Source organism: Phyllostomus discolor, chromosome 1 (assembly GCF_004126475.2).
Source record: "Phyllostomus discolor isolate MPI-MPIP mPhyDis1 chromosome 1, mPhyDis1.pri.v3, whole genome shotgun sequence".
Classification (NCBI taxonomy): Eukaryota; Metazoa; Chordata; class Mammalia; order Chiroptera; family Phyllostomidae; genus Phyllostomus; species Phyllostomus discolor.
Genome location: NC_040903.2, coordinates 63397921 through 63416986, shown reverse-complemented (window position 1 = coordinate 63416986; position 19066 = coordinate 63397921). Strand labels below are relative to the sequence as shown.

General features: G+C 39.6%; 1 protein-coding gene across 13 annotated transcripts in view; it reads left to right on the top strand.

The window, feature by feature from the left end:
* The window catches only part of CACNB2 (calcium voltage-gated channel auxiliary subunit beta 2), a 328309-nt gene that overhangs the window by 281539 nt on the left and 27704 nt on the right, over window positions 1-19066 (top strand). For all 13 annotated transcript variants that reach the window (XM_028505924.2, XM_036023641.1, XM_028505928.2 and 10 more), the window contains 3 exons: window positions 9437-9559; window positions 11134-11270; window positions 15188-15264. In XM_028505924.2, coding sequence (XP_028361725.1) covers window positions 9437-9559; window positions 11134-11270; window positions 15188-15264 — 337 coding nt within the window. The remainder of the gene's footprint in view (window positions 1-9436; window positions 9560-11133; window positions 11271-15187; window positions 15265-19066) is intronic.

The following is a 19066-nucleotide window of genomic DNA, read 5'->3' as shown; positions in this document are numbered from 1 at the left end:
TGTGTAGTGCTCAGTTTTAAACAACATAGAGGCTGAGTAAATGTGTGTGATAAAAAGGGAGTGGATTTTTATTGACTTGACATTTTCTTAATTTTCTCTGAAAAGTACACAGGAATTTGAGGTAGAGAAATTATCTTTGGCTATGAAGACTTTGATATCAAGATAACGCAGATTAAAGTTGTGTTTTTTACTAGAAATAGAAACCATCGTGTTGATTTGGTTAAGGCAACTTTAGTCTACTCAGGCTGCTATAACAAAATACCGTAGACTGCCCAGCTGAAACCACAGAAACTGGTTTTCTCCTCCTTCTGGAGGCTGGGGAGTCTCCCATCAAGGCCTGGCAGAGGCGGTTTCCCGTTAGGCCTCTCCCCTTGGATCAAAGACAGCCCCCTGCTCCCCGTGGCCTCACATGCCCCTTCTCTGCGTGCTCAGAGAGTGATCTCTGGTGTCTCCTCCTTCCTCTTACAAGGACACCAGTCCCACTGGATGAGGGCTGTGCCCATAGTAACCTCATTTAATCAAACATTTGGTCTGTGACAACAACTAAAGGAAAAAAATTTTTTTTAAACAAGCCTAAAGTAAAAATCACTTGCCTCTGAATTATACATGGGGTTCTAAATAACTTGAGAAATACTTTTATCATGTTTGATAGGACTAATCAATAGTAAAATAAAAGGTAAACAGTTCTTTTCTTCTTAGGATGCTGGCTTAACTGAAGGTTACTTCACATTTCCTCTAAAGAGATATAAATTTCACAACCTAGAATAAATAAAATTAAGCACTTCCTTCCAGTTTTGGTTTCTTCCCCTGGAGGAATTTAAGGCCTTTTGTAAAGGGCAGGGTGCTCTAGGTCAGGGTGTCCAAACTTTTGGCGTCTCGGCCACACGGGAAGGAGAGCTGTCTTGGGCCACACATTAAATAAATTGCAGCATGTAATCACAAAAAAAAAAAACCACTTCATAATGTTTTAAGTACATTTACAATTTTGTGTTGGGTTGTATTCATAGCCATCCTGGGCTGCATGTGGCCTGTGAGCCACAAGTTGGACACCCCTGCACACAGCTCCCCTGGGGAAAAGAAGCCAACAGCTCTTATTGAAGGAGCATGCTTTACTAACACTAAATGCTAAAGTGAGCAGCACTCTGATAAGCAGAAGGAAAGGGTTATGCTACCCTTTTCTCTGGATAAATCTGTATGTCATTATTACTCTAATCTCTTTTTATTTTGCATGTTGGTTCTGCACCTTTGAGCACTACCTTTACTTAAGACTCATAAACGTTGCCTTTTTTTTTCTTATTTCAATAAAGCTTTTTAAAGTGTGTGCCATATTTCAAAGGTTACCCTTATTCACTAGTTTTTAAGTTACGTACTGAAAAAATTAATATTTCATATATTTTTGCTCCATATACAACTTTATGTTGTGATGGTTAGTCATTTCATTGCCTTTTAGGGTGACAAGATTTACAATTTTGCTTAATTCTTTTTTTTTAAGATTTTATTTATTTATTTTTAGAGAGGGAAGGGAGGCAGAAAGAGAGAGAGAGGGAGGCAGAAAGAGAGAGAGAGAGAGACATCAATTTTCGGTTGCTGGGGGTCATGGCCTGCAACCCAGGCATGTACCCTGACTGGGAATCAAACCTGTGACACTTTGGTTTGCAGCCCGCGCTCAATCCACTGAGCTACGCCAGCTAGGGCTGCTTAATTCTTAATATAGCTATTTTGAATTTAAAAAATATATATGTATACTTAAATATGTGCATACTGATCATATAAAATCCTGATCAGACCAACCTTGCTTTTGTATTGATTTAGTCATTCAATCTGTGCGGCCCTGGAGCTGTGGTAACCAGACCTTCCATTGAGTAGGTGCTGAATAAGCACCTGATAATTGATTTTTCTAACAGAATCTATATCCTAACTGAGTCCTCTAGCAATTATTAATGTATAACTAGCACTGTGGCAAAAGCTTGGAGGCTGGTATAAGAAATGAATAGGAATATAATCACTCAACTGAAAAGGGTTATAACCTAATTTAAAGATCAATTCAGGGAAGTAGGTAAAAACGCTTCCAAATATATAAAGCGAATATATGTTCACCTACTATAATAAATATTCCTGTGAAGTTGCTGTAGAAATTTCAAAGCAAGATGGGAAAAGGTAACTTTAAAGCCATAATATTTTGGTGCAGGATTGTGCTTTGAACTCCATTACCTGTGTAATGGTGCTTGTTATATTCTAGCGTGCCAAGGCTAGCTTACTATAAATCCATGACCGTGAGTCTCAGGTGGGTCTTTAATACTGCCAGGCAGTCTTACCTCCTTCCCTAGTCCATTTAATCTTCTGTACTCTTAAATGACTAATACCTCTAATGTCTTCCCTTCTCAAACCTCTAATACCTCTTCCCTATTCCCTACCTTCCTATTCTGCGGAGAAACTGAGACGGTTAGTAGGTGGCGTTCCATCACCCCAGCAGCACTTGCACACACTGCCTCCTTGTCAGTTTCCAGAAATGGAACTCCTATCTCTGCTTGAGCGCTGGGTTCCCTTGCTTTGCAGGGACATCACTCCAGCAATTTTGTCCTCTTGTTCATATAGCACCAACCTTTTTCTCAACTGGATCAGCTGAGAAATGATTAGCAAGACACAAAGCAAGAATTTGCACATTTGTACAATCTTTTGTATTAATATAAAGAATAAATAAAGTCAGATTTCCATTGCATATTGGGAGTATTTTTTATTATCACTGAAAATAGCAAAGTGGTCTGAGAAGTGCTAATAAGAGAAGATGAGTAGAAACTAAAATATTAATATGTAATAAAGCAGACAGCTGTGAACTTATTTCTGAAGAACATCACCATCTCTTGGGTTCCTGGGTATTTCCTACATAAAACTCAATGGATATACTCCCACTGGAGTCATTTAAAATTATAGAGGGTATAGCAGGTTTCACAGGAAATTATGATGTACCACAAAAAAGTGGATACAAAAACTGATCAGATTTTTTAAGCTCTCTTTTCTGTAGTCTCTTATAATAGGAATCTGAGCCATACTTTTCTCTAAATTTATTTTTAAACTATTGCAAATTGGAAGTAGTTAAAATTTAAGACAAATCAATTGTAGATATTAAAGCAAACTATGGGGTTTTAAAGTATTATTAGCTATTGATGGTTTTAGAATGAAAACGGAAAAAATATACTTTCCTATTTAGCATAGTAAAATGTGTCTTTGTATTAAGAAGTGCAAAACTCAATGCATGAAAATTCAAGTAACTATATTTACCATGACCAGAAGTTTATGTTGCTTCTTTGAATGAATTTCATTTTGCTTTTTATCAGTAGGTATTCTATCACTAGCACATTTTAATAAATTGAAGGTGAACATTTTGTTGTATCTTTTAAAATTAGTTTCACTCTTAACTCATTAAGTCATTGCCTAGGAAGAGAACTAGAAATAGTGCCATGTATTTGTGACAATTTGTTTTATTTCTATTTCACAACCAGCGAGTTTTTGTATTGCTTTGTTTTGTTTTGTTTTGTTTTGTTTTGAAATCATGCCATAGTTTTCTTTCTCTATCTGACTTATCTCATGTGGCAGAATCCCTGAAGGCCCATCATGTTGTCACAGGTGGTAGGATTTCCTTCTTTTTCATAGCTGAGTAATATTCCATCGTGGCTATAAAATCTTTATCCATTCTTCCATTCATGGGAAACTTAGGTTGTTTCCATGTCTTAGCTACTATAAATAATGCTGCTATGAATATGAGGGCCCAAGATATCTTTTCAACATTGTGTTTGTATTTCCTTTGGATATATCCCCAGAATTGGAATTGCTGGATCCAAAACAATAATTGTTTTCTGATAGCCTTTGGTCTAGTAATTCCAGAGAGCTGTGAGAAAATAAAAGTTGCTCCTGCTATTAATGCAAATGTATCTCTGACAGGAGCCTGGTGGCTTTCACAGGGCTGGCCTTTGTGGCACTAATGGAGTGCCCTTTGATTGTGAGAAAAGGCAAGTCCTGTGGTGTCAGACCTATCCACAAATATCCCTCTGGACCTGCCCAGTTAGCACCCCATGTGTGCCTGTTAGTCCCAGCCATCTATCTCTGAGCAAAGTAGAGCATATGGCAGCATGAGTAAGGGCGTTAAGGCAGGGCTTCCAGGGCATGAGTCAGAGTAAAAACATCAAGGAGGAGGGAAGTTTGAGAGGGTTGAGTGGTTGTTGCTGGGCCACCCTTCTAGGTTTTTAGGACATACAGTAGTGGTGCTAGAGGGAAGTGGTAAGCCCAGGAGGTGTGGATCTTTAGCGGCCATCTGCCAGACTGATAACTCAGTGCAATTGTTGAGCAAAAGAAGTCCACCCTCAGTGCTGTTTACTGAGTAAAACTCCTGGAGCAACCACAGTTGAGGCCAAAGAACCTTAGTGATATTGCAAAGAGCTGATGCAGCAATAGCTGCTGCAGGAGAGGGACGCAGAAAAGGGATCTTCCCCAAAGTAATAAACTTGCAAAGTTAGAATGCTTCTCAAATAACTTTAAGGCTAGTTAAAATCCTTCAAGTTGGTCCACAAATCATTCTCTATAAGGAATGTGCTGTGCTTCCTCGTGCTCTGGAACTACAGTAATTGTGACTTTCAGATCTCTCTATGCAGTGTCCTTTGTGGAGCTTTGGAAGCCATGAAACACATATACATGTTTTAACATCTCAGTTTTCTTTGTGTGAAAAAGAGCTTTATATGTTGTGGGAAAGAGATGTAAAGAAAGAAGAGTCATATACAAATAAACAAAAATCATGTTTTGACATTGTTATTGACGTATTAGACCGCATATTGATTTAAATGCCAAGATGCAGAAATGCATGTCTTTATAATGAATCCCGATCGCTCCAACATATAAAACTGCCTATTCAGTGTTTTATATTTAAGAGGGGGTGCAAATTAGGCTACAGGGCAAACTCAGGCTTAACTTTTCAATTTTTTCTCCACCAACAAGTTTGTGAGCACTTTGTAAAGTATAATTTTCAAGTATCTAAAATTTCACACAAACAGCTAAGTGCTCTAAAACCACCACCAATGTACTCCCTTTGGAATGAAGGGCAGTCTAATACGGCAGAAAGAACTCAGCTTTGGAGTGAGATAGTTGGGTTTGAATACCACCTCTGTTACATATGGCCCAGGAGAACTTTTTTGTGCCTGTTTCCTCATCTGAGAAACAGGTTGTTGCTGGAATTAACTTAAACGCCACAGTCTATGTGTAATACACAGCATGCTGCTGGGCACCTTGCAGATATCTCAAAGTGGTAGCTTTTATGATTGTAAGTTGTGCCACTTACACGACGAAGAAGGACCTGGAAGAACAGAACATGAGTCCCTTTACATCTGTAGCACTCACTCATTCCTTTCTTCAGAAATATTAACTGAGAACAGACTGAAGGTACTGTGGTGAAATGACACAGGCTCAGTGTTTTTAAAGTACTACTGCATAATTATCTGGATAATGAAATGCTACTCTTACACAAAATGGTACCTATTGGTTTATTCTGAGAATCTCTTCAGGTTCAGTCCACAAGCTGAAGTGCAGCAAACTTTAGCTCTGTGTGGCAAAAGGAGGCTGTCAAGCACAGGTGGTTTACCCAGCACCCTCATGCCCCATAGCATATGTTGATGGGATGTATCAAAAAAAGGCAAGGGAATAGATCAGTTTCCTTCACCATGACCCAGAAGAGTGAGCAGCAAAGACTGGCGGAACAGGATGCATCTACATCATCACATGCCCAGCCCTCCACGGCCGCAAAACACATTAGCCAGGAATCTGGATGGAAGGAGACAGCAAAAGCAAATGATACGGTTATGGCACTGGCCTGATATTAAAGGAATGGGAAAAAAGTGGAAGTAAGGATCCTCTGGTCTCCCAGTCACCTTTGATCCTAATGATTCTGTAGCATAGGATGAACCTAAGTCTAAATAAGAATTTGGATTTAAGTACCATTCCACAATGGTCAGCCATGATAGGACCCTATCTTGGGCTGTGAGCCATCTTTATAGTTATGCTTTCTGACTTTCTTCCCCTGCAGCTCTGACCCAGCCTTTCAGAAAACCTGGGAGGCCCTGGAGTTAGAGGGTAGGCAGTGGACAGCTTGACAGGGGTCCTACGACCTGGGCAGACCCACTTCTCAGAGCATGCCGTTATTTGGGGGGCTGGGGCCTGGACCAGCTTTGCTTACCACGAGGCCCAGAACACATCTTGTGTCCTACCATGCCTTAGAGTTCAATCTGTCACCTCAGTCCTCTCTGTCCTGGTGTTCCCATCAGGCCTCTGCAGGGCCACAGTTTCTGGGCTCCTGTTTGTTCTTTCTTCTCAGGACTTTGCTTTACCTTCAGAAGCAAAAAATAGAGTAAATGGCCACTGGCCTTGAGACGTAAGAGCCCCAAGAATCAGCGATTGTCACACATTGTTATGACGGATGTGAGAATGAAAGGGATGAGTACTCTGCATCCCAGGCGCCGATTACAGAGGTGATCAAGGCTGGAACCCTGACGGCGTGGCAGGCTTCCAGACTGAGGGTGAGGTCTGAGTGGGAACCAGGGGAGAGGCCTGAGTGAGGAGAGGAAAAGTCCTATGAGGCCATTGACCACACAGCGAGTAGACCCAAAATGCAGATGTCAATGTAAAACAGGATACTTTTGATAAAAACATGGTTACATGGGATAAAACCACAAAGATTCCTTAAGGGAGGTTCCACTGGAACTTCTAGTTGGTTACTTCCCACCACCTCCACCCCCCAAGAAAACCTCTGTAGCTGAGGGTGGTCAAAGAAAACCAGAACTAAAGAAATAGGACACAGGGAAAATGATTATGGGCAAACCTTACCATAGTCTCAATTTTAGAGAATGAGAAAGAATACACAATTGAGAAAAACATCCTGAATCCATTTGTATTATATTCAGCATAGGGCCTATGGCAGATACTAAATTGTGGTAACTAATTTGGTCTGAGGAGGGTTGCAGTGAAAGACCACAGAGGAAATTCTTTGTGTGCTGGCCCTTAATAGACACAGGAGTAGGGGGAAACACGTATTTCTCTATAGCATTTCTTTTGGGTATGTAATAAGTGTCCATTCATTGAGCTTTCTCTCTATACCAAACACTAACCTATCCTTGTGACCTGAAATTTCTGTAATCTTGTAACAACCTGCCAGGTTGGTGTAACTATTCTCGTTTTAGCCGTGAGCCAACATGCTCAGTGAGAGTAGGGAATGTGCCCAGGCCACTCACCTAATGAATGACAGAATAGCATTTAAATCCAGTTCCATTCACAATCCCCTGTTCTTGAACCCACATGAATGGAATGGATGTGAAAAATATCTTCCATGTTATACACACACTGCTTGAGGTAGATGGAGCTGAAGTGAGTCATAAATGATACTGTCATTTGGCCCCTTTGGTTAGTGTCCTGGCGTCTTTCTCTCAAGCCAATAAGCTCTCTCATCTTGGCTACCTCTCTTCTCCCCCTCCATTTTGACTGTTGTCTGTTCTAATTTTAGAATTATAGTTCCTGAAGCAAAGATACTGAGAGATGGGGTTCTGTGGTGCTGTAAGTTCTGTAAGGGCGATTCCTGTATAAAGCCCACACCTAGTGGTAGTATGTTGGTTACAGGAGGTGAGCCCAGGAAGGAGGCACATTCTGAAATGGCCTTAATCTGAGAAAAATTACTGTCTGAAGTACCTGGTATGATATGCTTACTTTCACTGCCTTTTTTCTTTGGTTCGTGTCCCCCCTTCCTGCTACCCCAATGTTTGAAAAGTTGATCATTGCATAAAAGACATGAAGTTTTCCATTGGGCTTCTCTGTAGAGTTGTACATTTAATATTCATGTCTTCCAGTGATGAAAAAACATATGCCATGCTTGATCTCTGTATCCCACAAGGAATAAAAGACCCTGAGAGAAATGAAAGATCATGATAGCATGGAAAAGATCTTGTATCTGTATTTTTATGACCAGAGCTCTCCTAAATAATGGATGGATCTACTCATGAAAATCTTATTTCTGGCAGTAAAACCGAGTCTGATTGAGACCCTGTATTTCTGAGAAGGGCACCATCATATACTGCTGGTTAAGTTCAAAGTAGTGCGGTCCTTTCACACTTAGTTTGGACTAGAATTTTAAAAGGTTCTGATCAATCATGACTTACTCATGCTACCTCTGGGAGCCTATCCCAAGGAAAGAATTCTAAGTAGAAAGAGGATTTTTGTGCAGCAGTTTTTCAAAGCAGAATACTTATCATAATGGAAAAATGATAAACCTTAATGTGAACAAAAGGGTGACCAATGGAAGCAATTACATAAATGATAAGGAAGTATATTGCGTGAAAAGTGCTACAATACTTTAAAAACTGGATTAAAGTTAAATATAGTATGAGTGTAACTATGGGAATAAGATCTACATATTTTTAAAAATTTCAAGAAACAGTGGAAACACAGCCATGCTATGAAGGATTGTTTCACTAGTGGGACTATGGGCAACCTTTTTTAAGCCCATATTTCTATATGAGGAATAGTACCTCTTACCTCATTAAAAATCAGAAAGGATACCCAGAACTGGATTTCAAACACTTAAAAACCATTCCATGCCTATTGTGCCTATCTCCAGAACATGGCCCTCTCTCCCCATCTGCATTGTGTGGGTAGATCTGAGTAACTTCCTAGCTCTCGGCTCAGTCCTCAACCCTGACAGCAGGCAGGTTGAGTGGATTAACTGGAAAATTTGGAAATGAAGGCGGGTTCTCTATTCCAATTCTCCCTTGTCCTCCTGGACAAGTCGGGGTAAAAAGTTTGTTGAGTAGGGAGAAACTGCTTAGAAGAAATCCATTTGCCATAATGTGAAACACAACACCAGTCAGAAGAAATCCTCTTTTGACTGTTGCTGAGTTTACCTGTTTTATTCGCCTTGTGGGTAAACAGGTATTGCCTATATGTCTGTCTCAAATGCTTATGTGTAAAACACCAAATATCGTCAGTGGTTCTGTTTTCATACAAAACAGTGTGTCTTTTGGAATTATGTCATTCATTTCAATTAAAGAAGATGTTTTGGGTGGGGGTGGCCATTACTAAGTCTTTTTCACTGAAACCAAAGAACTGGGCATTTTATCTCTATGTGTTTCCTGATTTCCAGTCAAGTTAGGAACATATTTCAGTTGTTCATCTTCACCTTCATTACTTGAAGGGCTGTGAGAACAGTGGCCTTTTTCTAGTTCGGAAATGCATGGTGTGTAGCCGAGAGCACACAGATCTCAGGTGCATTGAATACTAATAAACTGTTTAGTGAGAAAAACTAAAGTGGGAAAAGCACCAATAGTTACAGTTATTCAGCGTATGTTTGTATTTTAGGGGGGAAGGGAGGGAGCACTTGTTTCTTATTTTTCCCCCTTTTTTCCCTCCTTAGACAAAGCCCGTTGCATTTGCAGTTCGGACAAATGTCAGCTACAGTGCAGCCCATGAAGATGATGTTCCGGTGCCAGGCATGGCCATCTCATTTGAAGCAAAAGATTTTCTGCATGTTAAGGAAGTAAGGAAAATAATTTGAATTTTTGTCTGCACGATTTTTTCACCTTGTAACATCATTTATTTCTTATTGCTGTGAAATTGCATTGCAGAGAGCTGCAGTTATATAACATATACATGAAATTGGTGCCTCTCAACCTTTTCTAATACAAATACAACCTTTAAAAGGAAGAAAGCAGTTGCAGGCCTCTTGTGGTAACTTCAAGGCTCTCCTGGGCTCTCTGACCCAGAAATTGGGAACTACTGGAGGAGATGATCCCTTTTTATACTTAACCTGTACTTTTTACTTTAATTTTTGACCTTGACTGTGTGTTGTTGTCCCCTCATCTCTCCAGTTTAACCATCTGGGAGGGTTTAATAATAATATCTAGAACTCATGACCTCCCCTCTCTGCTGCCAGTGTCAAAACTCAAGACCACTGGTGCCCCTACCTACCTTCGCTGATGGATTTCTATAGTAGAAGGGAGAGTGGGGGGAATTGAAGCCAAGAAGGCAAGAAACAGCGAGAAAATCCCTTTCCTCCATGTCAAAAGTCAACAGCTTTCAGTTAATAACGACTCAGACCTGTCAATTAGACAAATTCACCCTTAATGCAGGTTTACTTTGAGCCAACATTTATCAGATACTACACAGAACACTGTATTAAATGTCCAGAAACTCCCCCTGCATGATGCTGTCAGTGCGTGAGCATGATTTCCTTAGCTTGCAGGAACTTGCAGTTGGAGTCTAGGGGATGATATGTCCCAGGAAGCATATGTAAATTTAACTGTTTACTGCACCAAAGGCTATAAGCAAAGGAGGTGATGAGTACCTATTAAAAGAGCCTAGACACTTTAGAGTCTCCCATTTAATTAATGTTTAAATGGGAATGTGAAATACTGGCTAGGAGGGAAGGATAGAAAGTTTTCAGAAGGGATGGCATGCCTCAAATCTGACTTTATAACAGGAAATAAGATTAATCCAGGTCTCCTCCTGATGGCTGGTGCTTGGAGAGGACTCTCTTTCTGCTATGAAAGTAAAAGAAGCCAGAACGGATATTCACCATTGAAACATTCAAGAACAGACTTGAAAAATACTATTTAGTTGAGGAAAATCAAAACCAATCATAAAGATTTAGGATAAATATTCTGACCACAAGAGAGAAATTTTCAACATCAGCAGAAATAAAGGAATCACCTGTGAACAGGGTACCTTGCTCATTACAAATACGTTTGCACAAACATGAATTTTGCTCTGATGCAAACACTCTCTGGTGCTTAATGGCCTCTCCTTAGGAAGGGCTGTTAGTCTTTGAACAAGGAGAATGTAACCTTCTCACAGTTGACAGCAGCAGTTGTGCTAGAATTCAGACCAGTCTTAATTCTTAGCTGAATTATTCATGTTAACTAAAAATACTTCATTTTTACATACTTAATCCATGAATTTAAGGGGTTTTTCTGAATTGTGATCATTGATGCATGGTTAATTGTAATTGCCATAATAGTTCTCTCCACTGAAAATAGTTAATGTGGAAAAAAAAACAATTTAAGGATTTGAACTTCTGTGCACTGATGTTAACAATTCTGATTTTGTGTTTAGAAATTTAACAATGACTGGTGGATAGGGCGATTGGTTAAAGAAGGCTGTGAAATTGGATTCATTCCAAGCCCAGTGAAACTCGAAAATATGAGGCTGCAACATGAACAGAGAGCCAAGCAAGGGAAATTCTACTCCAGGTATGAGAAGAACATCAAGTGTTTGTGTAAAAGTCCAGATTATACGATCATTCACGTACTGTTGTTTGCCGCATTCCATAATGTTTATTACATGTTATCAAGTGGACTAGTGATTGGGCTTATTGATGGTATCACAAGTCCTGCATTTTAAAAAGTTCATCCCTGCATCTCATTTCCATTTGATCTGGGAGAGAATCAAATTAATTATCATCATTAATGAAAATAGCTAAGGTCATAGAATATTAAATTTAGGCTTTAGTGCAGAGCAAATCCGCAAGTCCTAATCTTTTACTGAAAATATTCTGGCACTGACGAAACCTGGTGACAAATCCGCATCTGCAGCCGCCTGGCATGGCAGGAAGACATTTTAGAGATGACAGTCCTAGACAGAGCGTTGGCAGAGAGCAGCCCCTGTGGCCAGTTAGATTTCATTTTCACTTGAGAAACTCAATTTTCAGTTACCCCTACTGCTAAGCACTTAAAGGAAAACTCAATACGAAACCAGTTAAAACTGCCTTTGCAGATAGCAATTAAATGACTTATGTAATAGGCTGGGGCTGAATAACCCTCACTAGCATTCTGGCATGGTTTGAAAGAATCACTAGAAGGGTTACTCAGATGGAGTGAATTTTAAATTAAACCCTATGTAGCCAAGTCCGAGGACATGGCAAGCTTCTCCCTATGTGAAAGGATGTGATATAGACAAGTCTTTAATGTGAATAATTAGGCTCCTGTTTTCTCTAGCTCATGTTTTATTTGTTTATACAATGATGCAAATCCTTTGTCAATGATAATGTTTTAGCAAGAATTTTTTTCAAGTGTCCACAGCAAGCAAAATAGAAGATGCTTTTTGGTGAAAAACATCTGTCGTCTTTAACTTGTATTTTATAACTGTCAGGCTCTTGGTTCAGATGGATCCCTCCCTTCCCTGAGACCTCTGCTCTATATTTGATCTTTATTAGTCCCTGGGTTATTGGGGGCCCTCAGATTGTGAGATGCATTTAGTCTTAAAAAAGTAGAGGCATGGAGATAAACAAAGCATGTGCGTTTATCTGTGGGGTATTGACAGTCTGATACTATTCATTCCATCTCTAGTGTTCTAGTGGTTTTTGTGTGTATTTGTCTATTTTCCATATTGATAATGATATCTTAATGCTAGTTAATAAAATCTTATAATTTGGAAAAACTTCGTTTTCCTGGGGCACAGACCACTGTTACCAACTTTGTAGTACTGTACATAGTTTGTCGAGGTTTGAAGTTACCCATATTTTTCAGACCGTAAGATGCACCTAGGTTTTAGAGGAGGAAAATAGGAAAAAAGTTTTGAAGCAAAAAATGTGGTAAAATATTTTAATAACATAAATAACATAATATTTCACAAATGAACATGTAAACAGAACTCAACAGCAGCATTAACAACCATTATTCCTCCCATATTTGGTGGGGTGGGAAAGTGCGTCTTATAGTCCAAAAATATGGTATCTTAGCCAGGGGACATTTTGTTTGGGTTTAGTTTGTTGGGGTCATTCAGCATTTCCAGAGTTTTCCTGTCCAGTCATTTGAGAGAAGGGTTCCATGGTCAGGGCAGTAAAAAGTTATTTTAGGGATTTTCAGAGCCTTTAAAATGTTCACGTGCATTGTGAATCTGGGTGGTGGAATGAGGATGTTTTTCACACATACACTTAAGTTATCTTATACAGACTTTTCTTGGTTCACATCTTAGCAATAGCATTTTGTAGAATGCATTGCAGAAAATTTGGAATAGGCTTTTGCAGAAACAGACTTGTGTATCTTTCTCTGCTTCTTCATATACAAACTGAAAAAGAAAAACTTCTAAAGGAATAGGAAGGGGGATAAGTTTTTGCAAATATGGTTAAGGAAGCACAGTTTCCTCTGCGTCCCACCTAGCCATCCCTGGTCTAGCATTAGTCATAGCTCAGCTCTCTACTGGTACCTGTGGGAACAGTGTGTGTACTGGACCCTCTGCTTCACAGATGAGGAAACAGGCCAGGAAAAGCTAGGAACCTGGACCAAGGCCACACAACTAGAGAGTGCTGGAATCAGGATGGACTGATTGCAGCCTGACCTCAGATGGACGACCATGCCCTATGGGAGTCATGTAGCCAGGACCTGACATAGCAAGCACAGAACAATTGTTATTATTATTGCCAGCTGTTATTATTAACCATATTAGATACATTATTTATTCTTGCAGTTTTAAAAAATGCTATACAATCTCTGCATTTGGGGTGTGCATCATCTCATAACTTAGTCTGGGGAACTAGGTTTCCTTTCCTATAACCATGTGCATTTTCTTTTGATTTCTCAATTTCATTTTGTCCTGTCTCTTTACCTAAGCTTTTGCCTAAATATGTGAAAATGTTTTTACTTCCTTTCAGAGGTTTTTACATTTGACTTCTAACATTTTAAATAAAGGTTTTTTTGAGAACATAATCGGAATTCAGCAGTATTTTAAAACTCATACATACATGGGAAACATTGACTGAAACCAGAGGTAGCAGAATTTCAGCACAGCTCAAGAAGGTAGCATTTTATAGAATTAAAAATTAAGGATAAATTTACATTCTGAACATTTTGACTATTTGCTGTGTTGCAATTTTACACAATTCAAATAATACTTTGACTTTTATTAAAGTTCAAATAGAATGTAAAACAAGCCCATGCTTGAATTGAAATTAGACTTGGTACTTGAAAAAGAAAAGTTCTGGAAGAAAATGTTTTTGTCCTGGTAATGGGTATTGTGTAACTACTGGAGATTGTTTCCATAAATAACACTTTTTAGTCACTTTATATGCTGTCTAGTATCCTTGTTAAAATGCACTGAAGTATCTTTTAAGAACCTGAAAAGCATGTAGAGGCCTTATGCTAGTTGCTTCAAGTTTGTGATGTTTGTTTTATGCATTAAAATCCCAGGATAGCAGTGATAAAATTCAACCTGCTATTGTTGTTTTTGTGTATTATTGGTTACACAAGTCAATACTACCCTTCCATATGTAGACTCTGTATGCAGAAAATTATTTCAACGAGACCCTGGTTTGGCTGTGATAATAAACTTCAGGCAATAAAACTGTCCTCCTGAAATCCCATGTCACTCTCTGCAGATATTCCTTTCCACCTTCATTTGTGAGGGGGCCATTTAGTAAAATGTTATTTAGCGCACTGCTACCCGGGTACAAAATGTAAATGCTGTTGTAATGTGAACTCCACTTTTAAGACACAGAATCATGTCTTATATAAAACTTTAGAGTCTGGTAGTTCTGAAGTATACGTCCTTCAGATCATCCCTCAATTAACCAAGCTGAATCCTCCATGTTAGCCATGTTTGAGAAATGTTCCAGATAGGATCAGTGATATGTGTGATGCTGTTTGGCATGTTTCTTCGTGTGTCTTTTAAAGGTTAGCAAGTTTTTGAGTTGCTGTTTTTCTTTTATAAGTCACTTGTAAAGATTTCAGTCCTTTGAATCTTAGTATAATCAATAATCAAGCTAAGCCAAAAACAATCAAGCTAAGACAAAGGAGAATGAACTAACTAAAAAGGAAACAATAAGTTCACATTGCTTTGGAGAGTCTCTAAGATAAAAGAAGCAAAGAACATCTCTGCTGTTTTCTACCTGTGATCCTGGCAGAGAATTTGAAGGCTGCAGAAATTATCTGGATTCTCTTCCAATCCCTCAGGGCTGTTTAAAATTAAACCTTAAACTTGGAACAGAGACTATTATGTGGCTGTCTGTAGTGCCTAGGAGTCTCCACGGGGAATTACTGTTTACCTCCTTGTAGGGAAGACAAATTTAAAATTCCATAAAAACTCAATGAGTAATCATGTTTATTGAGGAACACAAATGTTTTAAAACCTGCAGTAAGTGTCAGATTTAATATGAATTTTTGCTTTACTCCAGTAAATCAGGAGGAAATTCATCATCCAGTTTGGGTGACATAGTACCTAGTTCCAGAAAATCTACACCTCCATCCTCTGGTAAGTAGGTGATAAGTGTTGAACAATTGCATACTGCATCTCATGCTTTCCTCATTCTTACCTAGTTGTTTGAATTTACATGCACCGAGTCTTGTGCGAACCTCAGAAATATTAAAAGGGATCAGATGAAATAAGTGTCCATATGCAGTTAGGAAGAATCTGGGAAAAGTTTTTCTGGCTTTGGGGAAAAAAATAAAGGAAAAATGTTAACATGTTCACTATCAGTTGCTTTAATGATCAAAGTGATCAACGTATTTAACTTTTTATCCTTAGTATCCACACAACACATTGTCATGAGCACTGAATGGGTGAATGCCAGCCACAGTGCATGTGAAGTGTAGGCCACATTGTTAAGTAAAAAGAGGAAAGAACTTAAACTTTGGAAAGGCGAGGAAAGAAAAATAAAATGAGGGAATTATAGGCCTGACATGAGCTATACTCTAAAGACTCTGGAGGATATGGAAGATGTATGGAAGTATCAAAATCAGATAAAAACATTTGTGGGAAGAGTGACTACTGTTTTATTTGTAAAGTAGTGGATTTGTGCGTAGAGTTGTTAGATAAAATGAAGGACACCCAGGTAAAGCTGATTTTCAGGCAAACAACAAATAACTTGTTAATGTAAGTAAGTACTATATGAGATATACTTAATGATAAAAAATTATTTATCGGTTATCTAAAATTCAAACTTAACTGAATTCTTTGTTCACTAAACGTGGTAGCTCTCCCATTCTGTGCAGTACTTGGGGTTCCATAGAAATGGGGGATCGATTGGTCACATTGCATGAAAGCCTGCGATCAATCTGAGTTCACTAAGAGATGCAGCTTAGAGTCACAGTAAGATTATAAGGACTGGCCCACAGAGCATTTGAGCAACAAGATTCCAAATCCCGTTTCTAGGAAGCTGACGGTGGGAAGAGGTCAGACGCAGAGAACTGGGCATCAGTGAAGCTAAGGAACTAGTTGCACTTTGACTGCTTTGTCTTAAGAATGGGGCTCCCCTGTTACTAATCACCACACTTCACTTTGGATGGTGGTAGCTTTTAGAGACCAACCCAGGGCATCTTAGTAAAAACTGTAGGGCATTTTACATGAGCAAGATGTGAACACAGTGAGAAATAAGTCATTGTAGGAGGTATGTTGATTTAAAAAACACACGTACGTATAATTCAGAGCAATTCTAAATTGCTCAAAAGAAAGTAAAATAGTATGTTTGAAAGGAAAAACTGAAGCTTTTTTTTTTAGGTACAATGTGAGGTTTATGCCTTCCATTGACCAGGAGGGAGTAGTTAGTAGATATTTTTCGAAGGCACGGGAAAAAGGAGGCTTATCTGAGCTTCTTGTAAACATGTCAGGTTATAGGGATTGCAGTATAAACCTTACACTCTTCCTGTACATTTTAAAGGCTGCCAGGGCACCCCCAAGGCTAGAGACTAGGCCCCTGAACTGGGGAATGCCACATCAAATTGTGGTAAAGCAGCGGCTCCTCCCGCAGCTGGCAGCCCCCCTTCCACAGGCCGGGGAGGCTCCTCCCTCCCCTCCAGCCAGCCTGCAGCCTTCTCGTCCTTTTGGCAGTGTAATAAGAGTAGGTGCATTTTGAAGAGTAAGTTTGTGTATTTGTAAAATCACACTTAATTTTTGTAGCCAGATGTGTGTCATTATGAAAAATAAAGTTCAATGAAGAGTTTAATATAATAAAGGTAACTTAAACTTTCACCCAAGTTTTATACAGATACAGGACTCTGGAATAACTTTTCCAAATACCAGGAGTAGAAAATACTTGTGTCTGCGTGGATTGGAGATACAAAAATCTATCTTACGCACATCAGAATCCTGGTATAATTTTTGTATCAATAGCCCAACTTACCTGAAGGAAAACTTCAGAAAATTCTACAGAGAGGGCCCCCCACCCACTTCGAGGGAAAGCTGCCTCAGCTCTCAAATGTGGATCTGTCTGCAGTTGCAATGTCCATCTTTGTTTCCCAGAAGCACTCTTGACAACTTTCCTCACCCATGGCTGTACCAAAGAGTATAAGCATCTGCCTAAACTAAATATATCTGGAGATGCTTAAGGACTTGGAAAAAGAAACATTTCCACTTCACACCTGGGGAGTGGGGTGGCAGGCAGGTGTGTAACACACACCCACAGCTACACAGACACACCCATCCCTGTGACTCCCATGCCTCACCTAACGTGACCCAAGTGTCTAAGACTAAACTAGTACTTAAATCTCAAAAAATGTCCCCAAGCCTCTCTCTATAAAAAAAAAGAAAAAAGCATACTGGTGAGGAAGAATGAAAGAAACTAGTTTCATATTTATAGAAGCCGTTTTTCCCAAGGAAATACCAATGTTTACCAGCATGTGCAAATAGAAGCATGCAACTAAAAAGGGGTTACATTTCTCAGCATAAGGAGAACCACTGAGTCGAATAAAGTACATAGTGTAGAGAACTATGAAGAGAATTGAACTTGCCTCTTAACTCTTCGTACACTTCTTTAATGTGTTTTGAAAGTGGCCAGTTGTTTTAGAATCCTCTGTTTCAGAATGAACCCACATGGCTGTTAAGTCAACCAAAAGTCAGAACTAGTAAGTTGGTGTGTTTTCAACTTGGGGCTTTGAGCCCCTGTGACCAGATGCAGGTGAATCTCAAACCTGACTCGGGCTGCGTGTGTGGGCAGCCAGACCGCAGGGCAGTGTCACAGCTAAATCTTTGGTACGTTCCCACTCTTCCTTTAAATAATAAAAAATTCAGCTGGTCATAGCAGGTCAGAATCAATGGATAAATCACAAAATCCAGTTCATGAACTTGGCTATGGCAGGGTCCTGTCAATGGAGACATGCACATAGGTCTCAATTTCTAGAAGGCTCTTAGGAGGGACTGTCCCTTGAAGGTGGCTTTCATAAGCTCAGGAAAAGATGAGAAAGGTAAACGTGCACAGGAGTTTCCACCAAAAGGGAGACCTGGCTGGTGTTGGTTGAGGCATAGTGTAGGAATAGTGAAATGGTGACTCAGATCCTCTCTGTCACACCCAGGAGGACACCAGTGACCTGCTTTCTAAGGTGGGATTCAAGGGTAAACATTATAGAGTGCTATGAAAGTCAGCATCGATTCCAAACCCCAGGCACATTTTAGAATGTTTCCATTGCACAGTATGGGCGGAACCATTCCCTTCATCAATATGCATGCATGGCAAAGAGAGAGAACACATTTACTAGGCAAGTCTAACTAAATGCCTGGAATGAACTCAGGCCATTATTACTTTCACTGGATAGAAAACCATCGTACCTCATCTTCATGCCAGCAATAGCTGATATTTACAATACTGTGCAAACAATGCCAGGTTTTACACGTCATACAGGCTTGTGACCCATCAAATGAAAAGGAACACTTAAACAAGAGATGCTAGTGCTCAAAAGGCTGAGTCATCTAATATCGTAATAACTTCAGAATTGAAAAATAAGGTGACGCCTGTCAGATGGTTGCCTGTCGTGTGAAAAGGTTAGCAGCGCCTGTCTTGAGCACTGATTCAGCTTGCGTGTCACAGGGAAGGGTAGTGTGGGTTTGCAGCACCAGCTGCCGGTTATTTCAAGCAGGTAATTTCTTTCTTAAACCAAAATGTACTGTGGTTTCTGTTAGAGAGATAACACGTGTAATATGATCCTGTGATACTTTCCTGGGGTGAGTAGGTTTTCTTCTTTTCTTCTACTTGACCTTATCTAAATCACAGAACAATATTCTAGTGAGCTCAGCTCGATGATACTTTCTGCATCCTGACACTGGGGACAGGACCCCTCTGGGG